Consider the following 16,167-nt stretch of genomic DNA (forward strand, 5'->3'; position numbering starts at 1 on the left):
ATCTGCTCTCAAAACCCCTCTACTAGTCACACACACAAGACACACCTAATTGACGCTGGTCTGTCTCAAGCAGTAGATCCATCTCTGGAAGGGGGAGGATAGGGAAAATAAATGAGAGAACTATGGAGGGCAGAGAAGTGGAGGAGGACATTAGCAAATGGACAGATGAGGTTATTACAGGATGTGATCAAAAGAAAGAAAAGGAGGCATTAAAGAAATGGACAAGTCGCTCCACTGATCAGCAAGACAGAGGCACCGTTCGCTCTGACTGTTTTGTGATTGAATCCTCCCCGTGAACTTAACTGCATCGTTTTCTGTCTGATGAAACAAGTGCGATGAAAAACTATTTAAAAAAAGGGAGGGCTGAGGGAAGAGCAGCAAAGAGAGGAATCTAAAATTTGCTGGATTGATGTCGAGTTTTCTTTCATTCTTTCATCTCTCCTATTAGTTACTTCTCGGGAAACTGGGACGTAATTTCTGGAACCAAAACACACATTCCCTGAATGCAGATCTCAATGTGTGCACACATTGTAACAATTTATTTATGTCGGCATGGATAACAACGATACAAGGACACAAATATTAAAGGTGCCGGAATCATGGACCTGTGACAAAGGTAAATGGACTTGTACTTGCCTTTCTAGTCTTCCGACCGCTCAAAGCACTTTACACTACATGTCATCATTCACTAATTCACACCCATTCATACACTGATGGCAGAGGCTCTCATGCAATGTGCCACCTGCCCATCGGGACCCTAAATGAATCCACATTCATACACCGATGGCACAGCATTGGGGAGTATGTGGGGTTCAGTGTCTTGCCCAAGGACACTTTGACACTGGAAGACTGGAGGAGACAGGGATCGAACCACAGATCTTCCCATTGGAAGAAGACCTGCCCTACTTCTACTGGCATAAGCAGCAGTGTCTCCTTCATATATGCCGGCTGCCAAAATATCACAGTACTTTGCAAGCTGTTTAGCCCTCTTTTTTTGTACCACAAGTTGTCGGAGCCCTTCTCCAACCAACCTGATAGTGTGTCCTATAGGCTGCTAAATATGAAAAACAAGTATAGTCTGGACGTATAACCACAACCAGGTCTCACTTGGCATCTGATACTGACTCACCACGTGTTAAACTAACTCCAATGGCATCATTATTAAACGGTCAGAGCAACTGACGTAGTACAAAGAGCGAGATAGTTCATACAGGGCGGGTGGGAAGGGAGGTGGATGGATCAAACGAACGGAGGACTTTTGTCCAGAAGACCACTATTTATGTCCCTTGCAACTAAAACGTTGACATTTTGTCCCATCAGTTGCTCGTCATATGACTCGTTCGTCAGTCAAATAACGTTGACTGTGCTCTTTTCCTAAAGCCTGACTGAGTGGCTTTGTTGCCCAAACCTAACTTCCTGTGAAGACAGAAGTTTTTTCTGAAAAGACACTATGCATGTAAAGAGTGGAAGATCACTATGCATGTAAAGAGTGGAAGATGACACACTATTCGTGGACTATCTTGTCCACGAATGACGCTAAAGGGGAATCAAGAGCGTCATAGTTTGAAGCTTAGGCCAGTATTCTGCCATTACGTGCTAGGTACTCTTTGAGTGCAGTGTTCTTGAGCAATGAGTGAGACACAGAATGATCAGCATAGGGAAGACATGCAACTTTTAGTCCAGTCCAGTGTTGATACTGATGTAAATCTATAAGAGTTCGCCGAATACCTGTAGATGTTAGCATGAGACTCTGTCCTGAGACAAGGGGGTCAGTTATAATGTCCTCTAAGACCGTCACTTTTCCAGATTCAGAAAGCGCCCACTCCAGTTCGGACACAAAGGTCATTCAGGTCCGGCCAATCTGACCAGACTCCAAAACCAGCAGAGTGGGTGTTGAGTTGCCCGCAGGTTATTCTTACATATTCAAAGAAGTGGGGCACTGAGTCCTGGGGCAGTGGAACCTTGCGTCTCCTTGGGTCCAGAAACCAGCTCCCTGACACCTTTATCATCGTTATCCAGAATAATTCAGAAAGTGGGAAGTCCGCTGGCTGGTTTAAATCCATGCCACGTTTAGTACCTCCATTCCTTTCTACTACTTGGGAATGAAAAATAATATCCCGGGTCTTTTGTGTGTTGAGCCCTAACCACTTTCGCACTGAGCTCAATTCCTTCCCCTAACCACTTTCTGTTGGGTATGGACTTTGGGGAACAGACAGTGCCACCTGTCTTCCAACTTCACAGTCAGAGGCAGTGGGCATCTGTCAATCAAGTCCAAGCTGGATTTGAACTTAGACAAGACGATGTTAACTTCCTCCTTCCTTTCTCCTTCTATGTTGATTTTACGTCTAAGCTAAGTGCATGCCTCATCTATACACGTAGGGGTTTTGCTGTTATTGTAAACAGAGCATTGAACAGTACCAACGATTGCCTCCATTCCACCTCACATACACACAGACCACAGAGAATGCCGTCCTTGATCTGTGTGGCTCTGGTATTGACTGATGTGATGGAGGATAAGAGGGAAATTACCAGCTGAAGGTGGTCTGCGTTTTTTCCACATTAGACACACGCACACACACACACACACACACGTGCAGTGCCTCTACACTTGTGAGGACCCTCATTGATATAATGTATTCCCTAGCCCCTACCCCTAACCTTACAGGGGAACCTTATTGATTTTACACACCAGTGTGAATCTGTTTACAGGTATTTGGGAGTACCACTGTAAGAGTGAAAAAATTGTATTAAACCATTTGTGATTCCAGAGTGTGCTGCGTTAAGACGAAATTGCCTTAAGTGATGACACTTGAGCAATGGATGGGTCTGAACCTAACTTTACCCTTAAATCCAGGTTTTGACCAAAGTGCCTTCTGAAGGTCCCGCCCAATCTGTAAACCCATCATCTGACGACGGATAAGCTTCGGGGGCAAAGGGGCTATATTTCTGGGGTTCCGGTGTAGCCAACGGATACCCGGGCCAAGACGTGTACACCGGAAGTAGCCAGTTTGCAAGCCAATAAAAAGCAAAACCATCGTCAGACGCTAGCCTGTGGATTCCCTGTCTGCATTCAGGCCAATGAGTCCCGCCTTTTATGCTCTCCACACAGACTGCTTACATGCACAGAAACCGGAACGCTTCCGATGCCAACATTTTCTCCAGTTGCCTACAGATTTCTACATATGAATGCAGAATCTGTTTGTAAAGATTAGGTCTCGCCCATAAGTAAGGGACCAGGCATATTGTTCCAATTTTGCAAAAATGTCCTCACTGCCAAGGTCTGAAATTGAAATGGTCCCCACAGAGATAGACTTGCAAGCAAACGTACACACACAATTAGAAGCACATGGTCAAAACATTGGTCTCCTTCCACCCTGTAAGCCCTCCTGCCTGTGTGAAATACATTTTCCACTCGATAACATTGGATATTGTGCCTCCAGATCAATTTAATTGCAATCAAACACTCCATGTCATTCTCGTTCATTCGGGAGGAGCCAGCGTGTCGATGTGGAGAGGTAATTATTTGCTTGGCCAGTCTGAGCCTGCTCTGAGTCTCAAGGACTGGAGAGCAGGAAATTGAGTTTGGGGAAGGAGATTGTGGAGAAAGGGGGGAGAGTGCAGGCGGGGAGGAAAGGAGGGAAGAGAAGGTTTCAAAACAGAGCATAGTGGAAAAAGAAGACAGGAAGAGAGAGGAAAGGAAAAAAGAAAGAGAGAGGGAGATCGGAAGAAGGCCATTGGAGGATGAACATCAGTCATGACAGATGAGCTGATCATCACAGACAGGCCAGACAGATAATGTTTCACTTTCTGGCCCTGTAAAACATTTTTACGAGAGCTCTCCCCAGACGGCTGCTACCTGTTTTTATTTGGCTCTGGATTTGTGTGTGTGTGTGTGTGTGTGTGTGTGTGTGTAGTTGAATGCTTACAGCAAAGAAAAGCGTGCATAAATGGGATCGCATGATGCCATTTGCGTGTGTGCACGCATGCTTGCATGTGTGAATAGGATGATTATCGAGTGTGAAGTGTGTGTGAATGGGATTCCATGGTTGGAAGGGTGTTGTTTTCTTGGGTGTGTGTGTGTGTGTATGGCAGTGTTTATGTGTATGTGTGTGTGCGTCCAAAGTGCTGTGCAGCCATAAAGCCGTGCAGGAGTTTTTGAGCGATGGCCTTGCACTACCGCAGCCAGGAGACCAATATCATTATAGCAGCTTAAGGAGGCTCCCGCCAAGTGACCAATGATTAGATCCAACTGAAGGAGGCCAGAGCTGAATGGCCCGTCATTCCACAGCTTCATTCCCCCTCAGAGCCCCATTCCCAGCCCCCCGTCCCAGAAACAGGAGGGGGTTTTCATCGCGGGTGTTGCAGAAATGCCTTGGTTTACTCTTCGCTTCTTTTTCGAGTTGTGTTGACGGCTCCGTAGGAGGGAGAGCAAGTGTCTCTCTCTGTGCATGCTCTGGTTGGAAACAATAAAGGTTTCTTCCATTCAATCAGTCAGTGTTTCAACAACAAGAGAAAACTGCTAGATGTGTGTAATCTTGTTCCTGACTCCCCTGCTCTGTGAATCTTTGTTATTTCTTTGCTCGACGACACTGCTGCTTGTTTTCGTGCCACCTCGCAGACTCGTCTTGTGTGTGTGTTTGTATCGACTCGTGGTATTGATCAGATAGAGCAGCAGGGCGGTATTGCACTTAGCTGTCAGCGCATCCTGACGCTGAAGAAGAGCCCTGTGTTTCTCGGGATCCAGCTAGCAAAAGCAGAAAAGGTTTTAAAATCGCCTGTATTCATCTGCTCTGTTCAGTCATTTAATCGTGAAATAAAATAGGTCCCCATGGGGTTGGCTGTTAGTCTGTGGGGCCAATTTATGAGCAACACATCGTCGTCTGTGTAATCCACAAACTGCCCTCGGTTGTTTGACTTATTGATTTTTGCTAGATTGGGGCTCCTAAAGCATCCCTCGCTTCCTGTTTGGTGGGACTCCATGCAGAAACACACCGCATTCCGGCTCCGTGGCTCGGGGCCCATCCTGGTGGTCGTCAAAGGGGTTACTGGGGAAGGTGAGGAAGGATCTGGCTGGCTGGTCTGCCCGCTGGGTGCCCCGGGCTTCTAGATGGAGGATGGCTCCCACAGGACTCGCTCCCAATGATCGTCGCTATCTATGAATAGCTGCTGCATTGCAGATGGAGGGAAGAGAGGGGAGGAGAAGGAACAGACGGGAAGGAAGTGTTGTAATGGGTGACGAAATGGTTTGTGTTGAAACGAAGAGAGGAATAAGGATTGTGTGTGTGTGTGTGTGTGTTTGGGGAAGTCAAATTCATTTTTCAAGGACACTAAATTCCCCCACTGTGGTGATTCGAAGCCATGCCGGCTGTTTTTCTGTCTGTAATATCTGCTCAAACAACAAAATCGGCACGGCAGCTTATTGCTGCCAGGTTTCTGAACAAAGTGTGATTGGAGGGCAGCAAGACAGAGACGGAGACTCACGCAGAACTGAGTGAAGACAGCAAGACGGGGTGGAAATGAAGATGATATATAGAGGATAAACCCACCGCCTCATTCAGAGTCTTTGATGAACATGTAATGATTGCTGCAGCCTCAGAAACCTGCATGCACACTCGTCCTGACGCATGCATGCCTGTACACAGTCACCAAGACACATGTTTTTATAGGAGGACATTGCATTTATTTATTACCGAAAGGCTGAATCCTAGCCTCAACAAAAACAGCCATAAACCTAATCCCAACCCCAAGAAATAACCCTAACATTGAATGGTTTACAATGTCGTGGGGACTTTTTGAGGAGCAATCCCCATGAGACTGCAAGGCTGCAACTGGCGATTAATGTCGGTGTTTATTGATCTAACATTTGATAAATCAGTTATAACTTTGGTCTTTTAAGAAAATATTAAAATTCCAAAACCCAAGGACACTCAATTTACAAATGTATAAAGAGAGAAAAGCAGCAAAGCTTCACATTGGATAAGCTGGATCCAGAGAATGTTTGCAATGTTTGCAAATCGTTTTTTTGTTTTTTTATCAAGCAAAACAAAAAATGCAAACATTCATTGGTTCCACTCTCAATTGTGAGATGTGAGATGCTGTTAGACTGTTCGGCAAAACAAGCAATTTGAAGTTGAACTTCAGAAAATTGTTGACAGACTATTTCCTCACATTTTAAACAATTGTCCTTTCAGCTCGATAAACATCAGGCATGCAGACTCTCACACACTCTACTTGTCGTGCAGACTGGTTGCAAAACAGATTGACGATTCCATCCAATATCAAGTAGCCTGTTATTGATTGATTGTCTGGCCTGTTGAACAATGACGATGATGATGATAATAACAATAATGATGGTTCCTCTCTGCTACAAAATGCCTGTGGCCCGCACTGGCAGAAATGTGACATTAATTTGTCCTTGTGGCAAATGTTTGTGGTTTAGTTTGTGCATGAAAGAGCTTTGGCACTGACGTTAAAACTCTGTGTGTAGACCTCCCTTTTTTTCTCTCTCTCTCTCTCTCTCTCTCTCTCTCTCTCTCGGTCTATATACTCCGCTATATTCCGCTCACTACATCCAGTCGCGGTTAACAGGCGTGCGTTTGCCAGGAGAGGCGCGCGTGCAGCAGAGTAGTGTACAGTTTTAATGGTAGAGCGGCACGGGCTCTTCCCCGCCATTTCCTCGTGCCGAGCCCTGGAATGTCGAGTAGCGGCTCGGGCTCTTCCTCGCGGAAGGAGTTCGATGTGAAGCAGATCCTCAGGATCCGATGGAGGTGGTTCGGTCACCCTGCGGTCCCTCCGACTCACTCCCCGCCGCTAGGAGACTACTTCGCCGGGCGAAGAACGGGCGGCAGCTCCGGAGACGGGGCGTCAGTCAGCGGCTGTAGCAACTCGAATTCAGCCAGCGCGAACCCCATCGCTGGGGGTCACAGCGGGCTGGTGGCCAGCGGCAGCGCTGGGTCTAATCTGTGTAACGGCAGCAACAGAAAGTTTGCTGATTCAACGGGGAGTCGGGGCGGACCGGGAGGAGCAGTTGGAACGACGGGGAGCTCCTGCACCCGCTCCTTCAGCCAGCCAGAGTGCAGGAGCCCCACCGCCGCCGCGCTGTCGTGGATCTCCCCGCCTCCTTATCGTCGTTCCCGACCCGCGACGAGCATGGAGCCCCCCGGCGAGGCTCCGGTGCCCCAGCTGGTACCTGAGCCAACAGCTCATGTTGGAGTCGAGGAGGAGGCGGCGGCAGCACCGGCCGCGTCGGGCACCGAGGACAACCACCAGGAAACCGACTCCAGCTCGTGCAGGTAGGAGACGGAGGTGGGAGTTTGGTTTTATGTCTGCATGGGACCTTGCAGCCAAAACTAAAGTTACGGACAAAATTAGTACCGAATAAAGTCAGTGAAATTCACAGAACACACACATACGCCTTAAAAGGTAGGGTAGGTGTCTTGCATCGTCACCGGCAGAGTTAGCTTTTATAGTTCATGAGTCATTTATATTTTATCGCATTTAACTTTTACATTGTTTTCGTGTGAACAGGCATTACTCTTGAGAATATGGGATATTCATAGTCAAATTAACAATAGGGCTCCAGGGCTGAGCTACATTCTATGCACTTGACATTTATATTGTTTTGTCTTCAGTGAATAATTCCCTTATAGCTTTCCTCAGTGCTCGTGTGCATGTTCGTACACATGCTTGGATGGATTGTGTTGCACTGGTGTGGCCAACCCAGATGGTGTGATGTGAAACTGCATTTAATTATGGTTGCCGTGGAGATGGTGAAACACAGCAATTAGGGCATCATAAGTCTCTCCCAGGTTTATGGTTTTTATTATGATGCAGCATTAAATGGGATGAAGAAAAGGGAGCAGTACACACAGTGAGTGTGTGTGTGTCTTTGTGTGTGCGTGCATGGTTACTACACTGGCGTAATGATGCATCTGAAAGCCTCCCATTATTCTCTGCGTTCCCAAGACACACATCAGAAAATATCAATCATTCCTACAGTAGGACACACGCGTGCACACGCACTCACTTTTAAAAACAGCTTTCAGTCGGAGCAAGAGCGGATTTCAAAAAAAATAATTTGACGTCTGATGCACTTTCATTCTACACCCTAATTGGTTTTCATCTCAAATGTCAGATTGTGGGCGCGAAAGAGAGAGCGAGAAATATGGTTTTAAAAATATCTATTGTTATGCAAGGCTCGATGTCACGTCTTCGGTGACGATGGGAGTCCGGCAGTGCTCACACAGAAAATGACTTCTGCTTAATAGTAATGCAGACGTACACACACACACACCAGACTCAATATCATAGGCAAAGACAAAATTATAATGTGAACCAGCACAGAACTGGAGTACGTATTGTGCATGTACACGGACGTAGTGTCCCTGCACATGTTAGGGTTGCCATACCAACACAGAGATTGGTTTCTGCAGCGTACATGTGCATGTATGTTTTGTGTGTCTCTCTCTGTATGCGATCCATCCCCTCCCTCCGACAGACAGTATGATACTCCAAGAACACAAGTGGCATCCAAGTGGGATCATGGGAAGGGACGCACGCGTGCTGAATCCCAGAGTGGCTGAACGGCTGGGCTCAACATTGCTGATCCCCTCCTTTCCCTTTTTACTTTCTCACCCCCAGCCAGCTCACCCTTTAAATCCTGGTGTGCCTCCCTTCTTTCCATCCGTCCCGTGTTCATCTCTGCCCACCCTTGTCCATTAATTTGCCATCTCTCTGTTTCCCCCCCCCCCCCCATTTCTAATGTGTTGGGAGAAAACAAAAGCGTTTGCATGTGTGTCACGGAGGGGGTTCACATGTGACCAGGCAGGCACTGTGGTGGCTGGATGATCGCGTCGTATATCAGCCCACAGAACCAAGTTTCATTTGCATTAGCCGTTAGCCTACAGGCTAATTAGGCTGGATAGTTAATCACAAGGGAGTGTGCGTGCAAATGTGTGTGAGAGAGAGAGAGTGGTGTGAGTGTCCTTGCCTGGTGCAAGGTTTTAAAAAATCTGGCTGCATGGTGTTTATTCGCTCCAGACACACTCTCTCTGTCTCCTCTCTCTCTCTGTGTCTCTCTCTCACTCTGTTTCTCTCTCTGTCAATGTTGAGTGCCTGCCAGGCTCAGTTAAGAGGACTGGAAGGCAGCGTTCCCCCACTTCAAAGTCGTCTCCTCTGAGGATAGGAAAGCCAGCCAAAAAGCCTCCTTGGGGGGCTAGATTGGGATGGTGGAGAAAGGCAAAGATGGATGATGGGACGATGGGATGAGGTGGAACGAAGTGAGTGATAGATGAGATTAGATATAAGAGTGAGGACGGGAGACGGATCGAGAGGAGTAGAGGACAGAGGCAGAGGGAAGATGACTCCTGTTATAGCACATCAGCAGCAGCAGCACACACGCACACACACACAAACCAGAATGCATGCATGAGTACACACACTGTGAAGGCCACGAACACCAGCATTTTTCTTATAACTTTATTTAGCGATGTCTGAGATTATTTTCAAATTCAGGTCAAATCAGTTTAATTTCTAAAGACCAAAAAAGATGATGAGGCCGGACCAGAAAACTTTTACTGTACCACAAAAAACCCCACAAAAAAAACGGAAAAGAGGCCACACTCGTGATACATACAAGAATGATATCTCAATTATAATCCTGTTAATTAAAGACCATTTAGTATTTGCATTTAAAGTCATCTAGAAAAGCCACATTTTCCACGACCCTCCCAGAACTTCGGTCGCCGTTTATTGCAGAGAGAATATGTGTGTGGAAAATTGTGATTAAGGAGGGTTTGATTTGAAACAAACACACACACACACGCACACACACACACACACACACACACACACACACACACACACTTACATATCCCTAAAAGAGTGATTTCTCTTTAACTGCAGAGTTGAAGTGATATCATCATTGGAGTATCACTTCATTTATCTCTTTGTGCTGTAGAGCCAGTCCTGCCACTTCTGCTGCTAAATTAAAAATGGAAGTACAGCCCTGGCTCTCGTAAATTAAATGCCGGAATGGGAGCCATGCCCATGATGGCTGATAATTCACAGGGGGGGCTATACTTCGGTGCTTGTCTTTTGATGAGCCACACACCGGCTCAAACATAATCGGCTCAGACAGGAAGAATAAGACATAACCCTGGGCTGCAACACTTCCACCAGTGAATACGAATGTTGAGGACGTCCTGGCCTAAAACCCTGCTTCACTTCTCCCCGTTGTTGGTATAGAAACAAGGAAACTGGCTGCCATTAGGGAGCGGAGTACATCACTGCACATCCGATGGGCTCGGCTCCCACAGCTATTTAATTGGCAGCCCCTCTTTTAAGTGGGCTAAATTTATCTGGCCATTTACTCTTAGTAATTGGACCATTACAGAGCTTTTGTCTGCCGCTGGCGACATACAGTAACCCTGTTGAGAAGTGAAGGAGTGAGCAGAGTGTGCGTGAGGGAAAGGCACAAAGACTAAAGATGGCACGCAGATGACACAGAGCAGCTGGTGTCGCTCTCGCCACACATCTGTGTCGCTTGTGTCGAACAAAAGAGAATCGTCACCGCCGCCACTCACTCAAAGCTTCTGTCTCCTTCTCTTTGTGTCTGTCTGTCTGTGTGAACGCCTGTCTTTGCGTTAGGACGTCCAACAGCAGCGCCACGCTGTCCTCGTGCGTGTCCATGGAGCCGTGTGCGTGTCCAGAGGAGTGCACGTTCACCGCTCTGTCCCACGCCGACTCCACCTTCCGCAAGATGGAGGGCTACCTGAGGTCCCGGCAGCTGTGCGACGTCATACTGGTGGTGGGAGACCGGCGGATACCTGCACACAGGTAGGAGCAAAGACACCATTAAGATATCACTCAAACGTTCATAGCAAATATGGTGACGCTGAATAGATGACATCAGAGCTGCGACTAATGGTTAAATGTCTTCTATGAATCTCCTAGTTATGTTTTAGATTAATTGGTTCATTGTTTGAGCCAAAAAAAATCCAAATCAAGTTGATGTCTTTTAATCGTTTGTTTTGTCTGAGCAACAACCCAAAACCTATTGGTATTCAATTAACAATGATATGAAACCGAAAAGCATCAAATCCTCACATTTAAAAAGCTTCAACGAATCAGTGTTTTTGGTTGGCTAATTGACTAAATGGGTTAATCAAATCAAAATTTGTCAAAATTGTCATTAATTGAATTTCCTAACTATTCAACTGCTGATTTTAGCAGTATACATGATCAATGTTCGTCACCAGTGTAACACAAACCCTGTGTTATAGTAGCAGAGTGAAAGATTAGATGACAACTGCAATCAACAAAAATGTATTTTTGCATCATTCGGAGAAATGAAAGCAGAAATGTAATCAGGAGTTTTTGTTTTCCAAACATTTTTTAACAATTTGCATCGTATTATTGTGTTTATTTTTGCCACTTCCCCTTCGCATGTTGCCCTATGGTGGGCACTCTGAAGAATACACACTAAATATGTTAAAACACTGTCTGTATACAAGATACTGACGAGTGCAAACACACTCACACATGAATGCTGTGGCTCAGTGATAGAGCGAGTCGTCCTTCAATCAGAAGATTGCGAGACTCGATCCCCGGCTCCACTAGTCCACGTCGATGTGTCCTTGGGCAAGACACTTAACCCCAAATTAACTGTTTAGCACTCAACACAAAGTACAGCTGAGGTTGGTGGGAATTTCATTAGTTTTCACAGGTATTTGGTCATAAACCAAAGTCAAGTACATTTAATTTATATAGCCTAATACCACAAATCACATATTTGCCTCGGGGGTTTACAATCTCTTCAGCATACGACGTGTTTGAATGTTGTATGAATGTTACATAGTCCTTATTACATGGTAGCTCCTGCCATCGGTATATGAATGGGTGTGAACGGGTGCACGACATGTAGTGTTAAAGAGCTTTGAATGGTCGGAAGACTAGAAAAGCTCTTTACAAGTACAAGCCCATTTACATGACAAACAAAAATGCCAAACAAAATGCAAAATGTCTGGCTTTGTGTTTTTGACTGTTGGTTGGCCAAAACTAGCAACTTAAAGATGTCGTTTTGGGAGCGATTTAGTGATTTCTAACAATTTGATGACATTTCATCGACAAAACAATCAATCAGAAAAGCAATCGTACATCAAACTTTATACTGTCCTGTAATGATGGCACATTCATCACAACATCTCAGCACATGCATGTACACACGTGTGCGCACACACACACATGATGACACATGCTGCTCACACAGGATATTGTTTGGAAACTATCTTTCACACGCAGCACAATCACGCTTTTAAAAGTCCCTTTTATTTTTGTAGTCTCTGTATCACACACAGTCAACTGAGCCTCTGAATCATGCATCACACACACACACACGCGCGCATCGCCCCCCTCTACGCTGCTCTGTCGCTGCTGCTTCTTCGGGCATGTGGCCACGGGTGCAGCAGCAGGGTCCATCTGCACATGAGAGACACAGAAGAGCGGTCCTCCACCAGCAGAAAGCCTCCTTTTCTCTCACCGCCTTCCCGCTCTGCCTCACTTGATTTAAGTCCCCTAGGCACAGATGGTGACAAACAAAAGACCCCGCTGTACGAGAACCCAAATGGTGTATATGAAAGAGTGTGTCGGCATTTGAAGCTGTTTCTAAGTGTTCATTGTGTGTTTGTGTGTGTATGTATGTGTGTGTTTGTGTGTGTGTGTGTGTGTGTGTGTGTGTATGTGTGTGTTTGTGTACTAGCAAGGGGGTGGGAGTGAGATGTTTGAAAGTGGGTGTTTTGTTTGCAATTGATTTATTGCATGTGTAGGATAAAAAACGCTTTTCTGGGAACAAAACATACACCCTCTCTCTCTGTTTTACAAGTACACACAAACGAGTGCACCGTGCGTGCCGTATAGGCCACTTGTACTGTGTGTAGCAAAGTGTTGGACAAATCAAAAATTTGGACCGACTGCTAAATAGTAATTACCTAGTTATTACAATTCCCCCTGAGGGAAAAGCGGAAATTTCGACCTGCTGGTGGCGTTAGAGCAAAAGTCAGGGGATCACCAAGGTCATTAGGGAACATTTTCCGGGGAACATTAATTGTCTGTACAAAAGTTCATGGCAATAGTTGTTGAGATATTTCAGTCTGGGCAAAAGCGGTGATCAACTGACAAACGGACATATTGCCACCCCAACATCATGTACTGCTGTATTTATGTGTGGAGAAGGGTAGTAGTAGTTGAGTACGTCTCTCCTACCAGCCCTCCTGTTGTTTTCACCCTCTCTGTTTTTCCACCGGTGTCTCTTCACCAAGCACACTTAAACAGACACAGTGTTCAGTTTCCAGCTCGGCCTCTTTTTTCCTGCCACCGACTTGTCTGTTTCCTGCTCTCTTTTAGTCTTCTCTTTGCTTTTTTCCATTACGCAGTGACACACTGCCTGCTATGTCTCTGTCTTCTGCGAGGTGCATTTGTGTGTGTATATAACCCGGTACTGTATATAGCCCGCGTCGCTCACTGGAAGTCAGAGACCCACATGAAAAATTAAGAGGAGTGAAAATAGTGTGTGTGTGTGTGTCAGAGAGATAAGAAAGAGATACCCGACTGGAATACTGGCAGAGCAACTTCCTGCTGACTATAGTGTATTTTGACAACTTTGTCAGTAAAACAAATACACACACACATACACACCACTCTTCTCTGCTTCAGGCTATCTGTCATGGTCCCACTGTCACACTTGGTAATGACATTATACACATATGCATAACACACACACACAAGTCTGTTAACCTCAAAGTCAAAAAACACAAAACACACGGAGCAGTGGAAGCAGAAAATCAGCAGAAATCATTTAAGCATGTGAAAATCGGTTCTCATGGCTATCAAACAGAACTCTAATGTGAGCGTTACCCTAATTTAGTTTACTTATCATCAGCCCTATTTAGATCAGGACATTAAAAATGAGGAGGACTGCTTTATATGGCACGGCCATTTAGACTCCATTAGACAGTCACCACCTCATTTACAAAGACATCTCCAAGAGCAAATAATGAAAAAATACTGTGCATTAAATATTAAATAACATGTACTTTTTTGAGTGTGCGTGTGCGTCACTGAACAGTGACATGAAAGGGTAATGGATTTTTGTGGCGAGGAATTAATTAACTGTCAATTTCTGTCCTTCCTCTGGCTTGCTCTCCATTATACCATATATCTTCTCTCCCAGACACTAAATTTCACATTGACCTTAAGTTAAGCATATTCTTTATTTTCTTCTTCTTTCTCTGCTGACCATGAGCTCAGCTGCAGTGGTTGACAAATGCAATGGGTATGTGCAGATATTGCCATTGGGAGGGCATTGATATCTTCAGACTTGTGCTGTGGGAAACAGTTTTTTTTTATATTTTTTTCCGTAATTTTGCGTAAAAGCGATTCTTTATTCAGTCATGAGACCGACATGTTACATTGCCCTCAGATTGAAGTAAAGGGGTCTGAAAGTCTCAATCTAAGTCTTTCAAGCAATAGAGAATAGCCGTCAGTTTATAAAAAATAAAACATTTAAGTCTCATTGTCAATCTTGCAGTGGAAATGTCTGTGTTTCCCCTCAGAGGATGGAGTGAAGCCTTCAGTTCTTACTCTAAAACCCACAGACCTATGTGACGAGATGTTATTCTGGTCCCTGTTTAGACGAACTTGGTTGTTGTGGTTGCTTATTTTGGCGAATGATGTGAATCTTTCGGTATCTCAAGATTTGATTCGATTTGAGTTGGTTCTATGAAAGTGGTGATATGTAGACCACTGTTGAATCCGACACCTTCTGGTCATTAGTAGTGTTTCATCGTGTACCGATGCTAGAAAGGTATCGCAATACCCTGCCGTTAAAATCTGTTCGATGCCCCATTTTATTCGTACCGGTTCTTTAAGACCGGCAATGTTTCTATAAGAGCTGTCGGCTATTTCCTATGAGGTGTGTCGATGTTCTACAGCCGGGCTGTGTGTGTGTGCGGGTGGGTGCTTTTAACTTTTCAGCAGTCAAAAAATAAACAGCGGGTCCTGGGATTTAGCTCGGGTTAACCAGCAGGATGGAGTCAACAAATGAAGTTTAAAAGAAGATTAAATCAGGCCATGAACTGCTCGCCAGGCTGCACAGTGCCGCTCTGAGCTAGTGTCGGCAGAACTCCATTCAGGAAAAACAACAAGCTAGATATCCACGCAGCTCTAATCAAGGAACAAATGCCCCGATAAAATTACATTCACCATCTTTTCTGAATCTGTCAGATCTGTCAAACTCCTGTAATTCGGTAAACACATAATCCACCAAACAGAGAGTGTTAGATTATTGTTTAATTGTTTGATCGCTGTTTAATGTGATATCTGGTTGCAAATGTTAAGTTAACTACCAAAGAAATCACATCAGATTACTGCATACTGTGTACATCTTTCATTAATATATTTTTACATTTGTTTTGATTATTAATGAAAAAGAATGTTCCATCATCTTTTATAACTTTTCATGATGTTTTAGGTTTTTCCGTGGTGTCATTTCAGTATCGATATCGAGATATTTATCTTATCGAAGTCACAATTTTGGTATCATGACAGCTGTTGTCATTAGGAAGAGGAGAACTACCAACATCCAGAAATAGTTAAAAGTAGTTTACAGCTGTTCCGAATGGCCACGCTCAAAGGCAGGGTGTAAAACCGGACGTCACAGAGAGGGAGGAGACGTGATGATCCTTTAAATGTGGAGATAACGGCAGACACTTCTCAAAGGAATTCATAGCATGTGAAAAGTGACAGATGTTCATAGTTCTGTAAAGAACTAAAAAAGCTTGAGAAAAAAGTAGGAACCCTGCTCACGCTCTCGCCTCCGCACAGCTGGCCAACCGTTAACGCTGGATTGTCAATTTCACAAAGAATTTGTGTGACGCAGCCCCCCCCCCCCCAGGTTCTGATGTCAGAGACGTGATGGGGAAGCAAACTAGCACTTAAGTTGGCACTTACTGATGCCTGTGTTAGCTACCGATCTACTAGTGTGGAATATATATGCAGGATGACAATGTTCTGCATTAGCCTGCCTCATTTCCAGGCCTCCCTGTTCTGCATCTTCTCCCCGTCAGTCCAGACTCTCCCTGTCAGCAAAAGTACCCCGTTCCTCCATTACGG

At 45.2% G+C, this 16,167-nt stretch overlaps 2 protein-coding genes across 4 annotated transcripts in view; one reads left to right on the forward strand and one right to left on the reverse strand.

The window, feature by feature from the left end:
* The window catches only part of rpl9 (ribosomal protein L9), a 337,328-nt gene that overhangs the window by 260,599 nt on the left and 60,562 nt on the right, over nt 1-16,167 (reverse strand). The gene's annotated exons all lie outside the window — the stretch shown is intronic.
* klhl5 (kelch-like family member 5) overlaps nt 1-16,167 on the forward strand; it is a 49,249-nt gene that overhangs the window by 17,997 nt on the left and 15,085 nt on the right. Inside the window, exons 1-2 of one of the 3 annotated variants that reach the window (XM_079278951.1) lie at nt 6,639-7,292; nt 10,648-10,836. In XM_079278951.1, the coding sequence (XP_079135077.1) occupies nt 6,694-7,292; nt 10,648-10,836 (788 nt within the window). In that variant the 5' untranslated portion in view covers nt 6,639-6,693. Of the gene's footprint in view, nt 1-6,638; nt 7,293-9,195; nt 9,279-10,647; nt 10,837-16,167 lie in introns of those variants that run through there. The other 2 variants (XM_079278953.1, XM_079278952.1) reach the window with 2 other exon arrangements.

This window comes from Melanostigma gelatinosum (assembly GCF_949748355.1).
Source record: "Melanostigma gelatinosum genome assembly, chromosome: 11".
Classification (NCBI taxonomy): Eukaryota; Metazoa; Chordata; class Actinopteri; order Perciformes; family Zoarcidae; genus Melanostigma; species Melanostigma gelatinosum.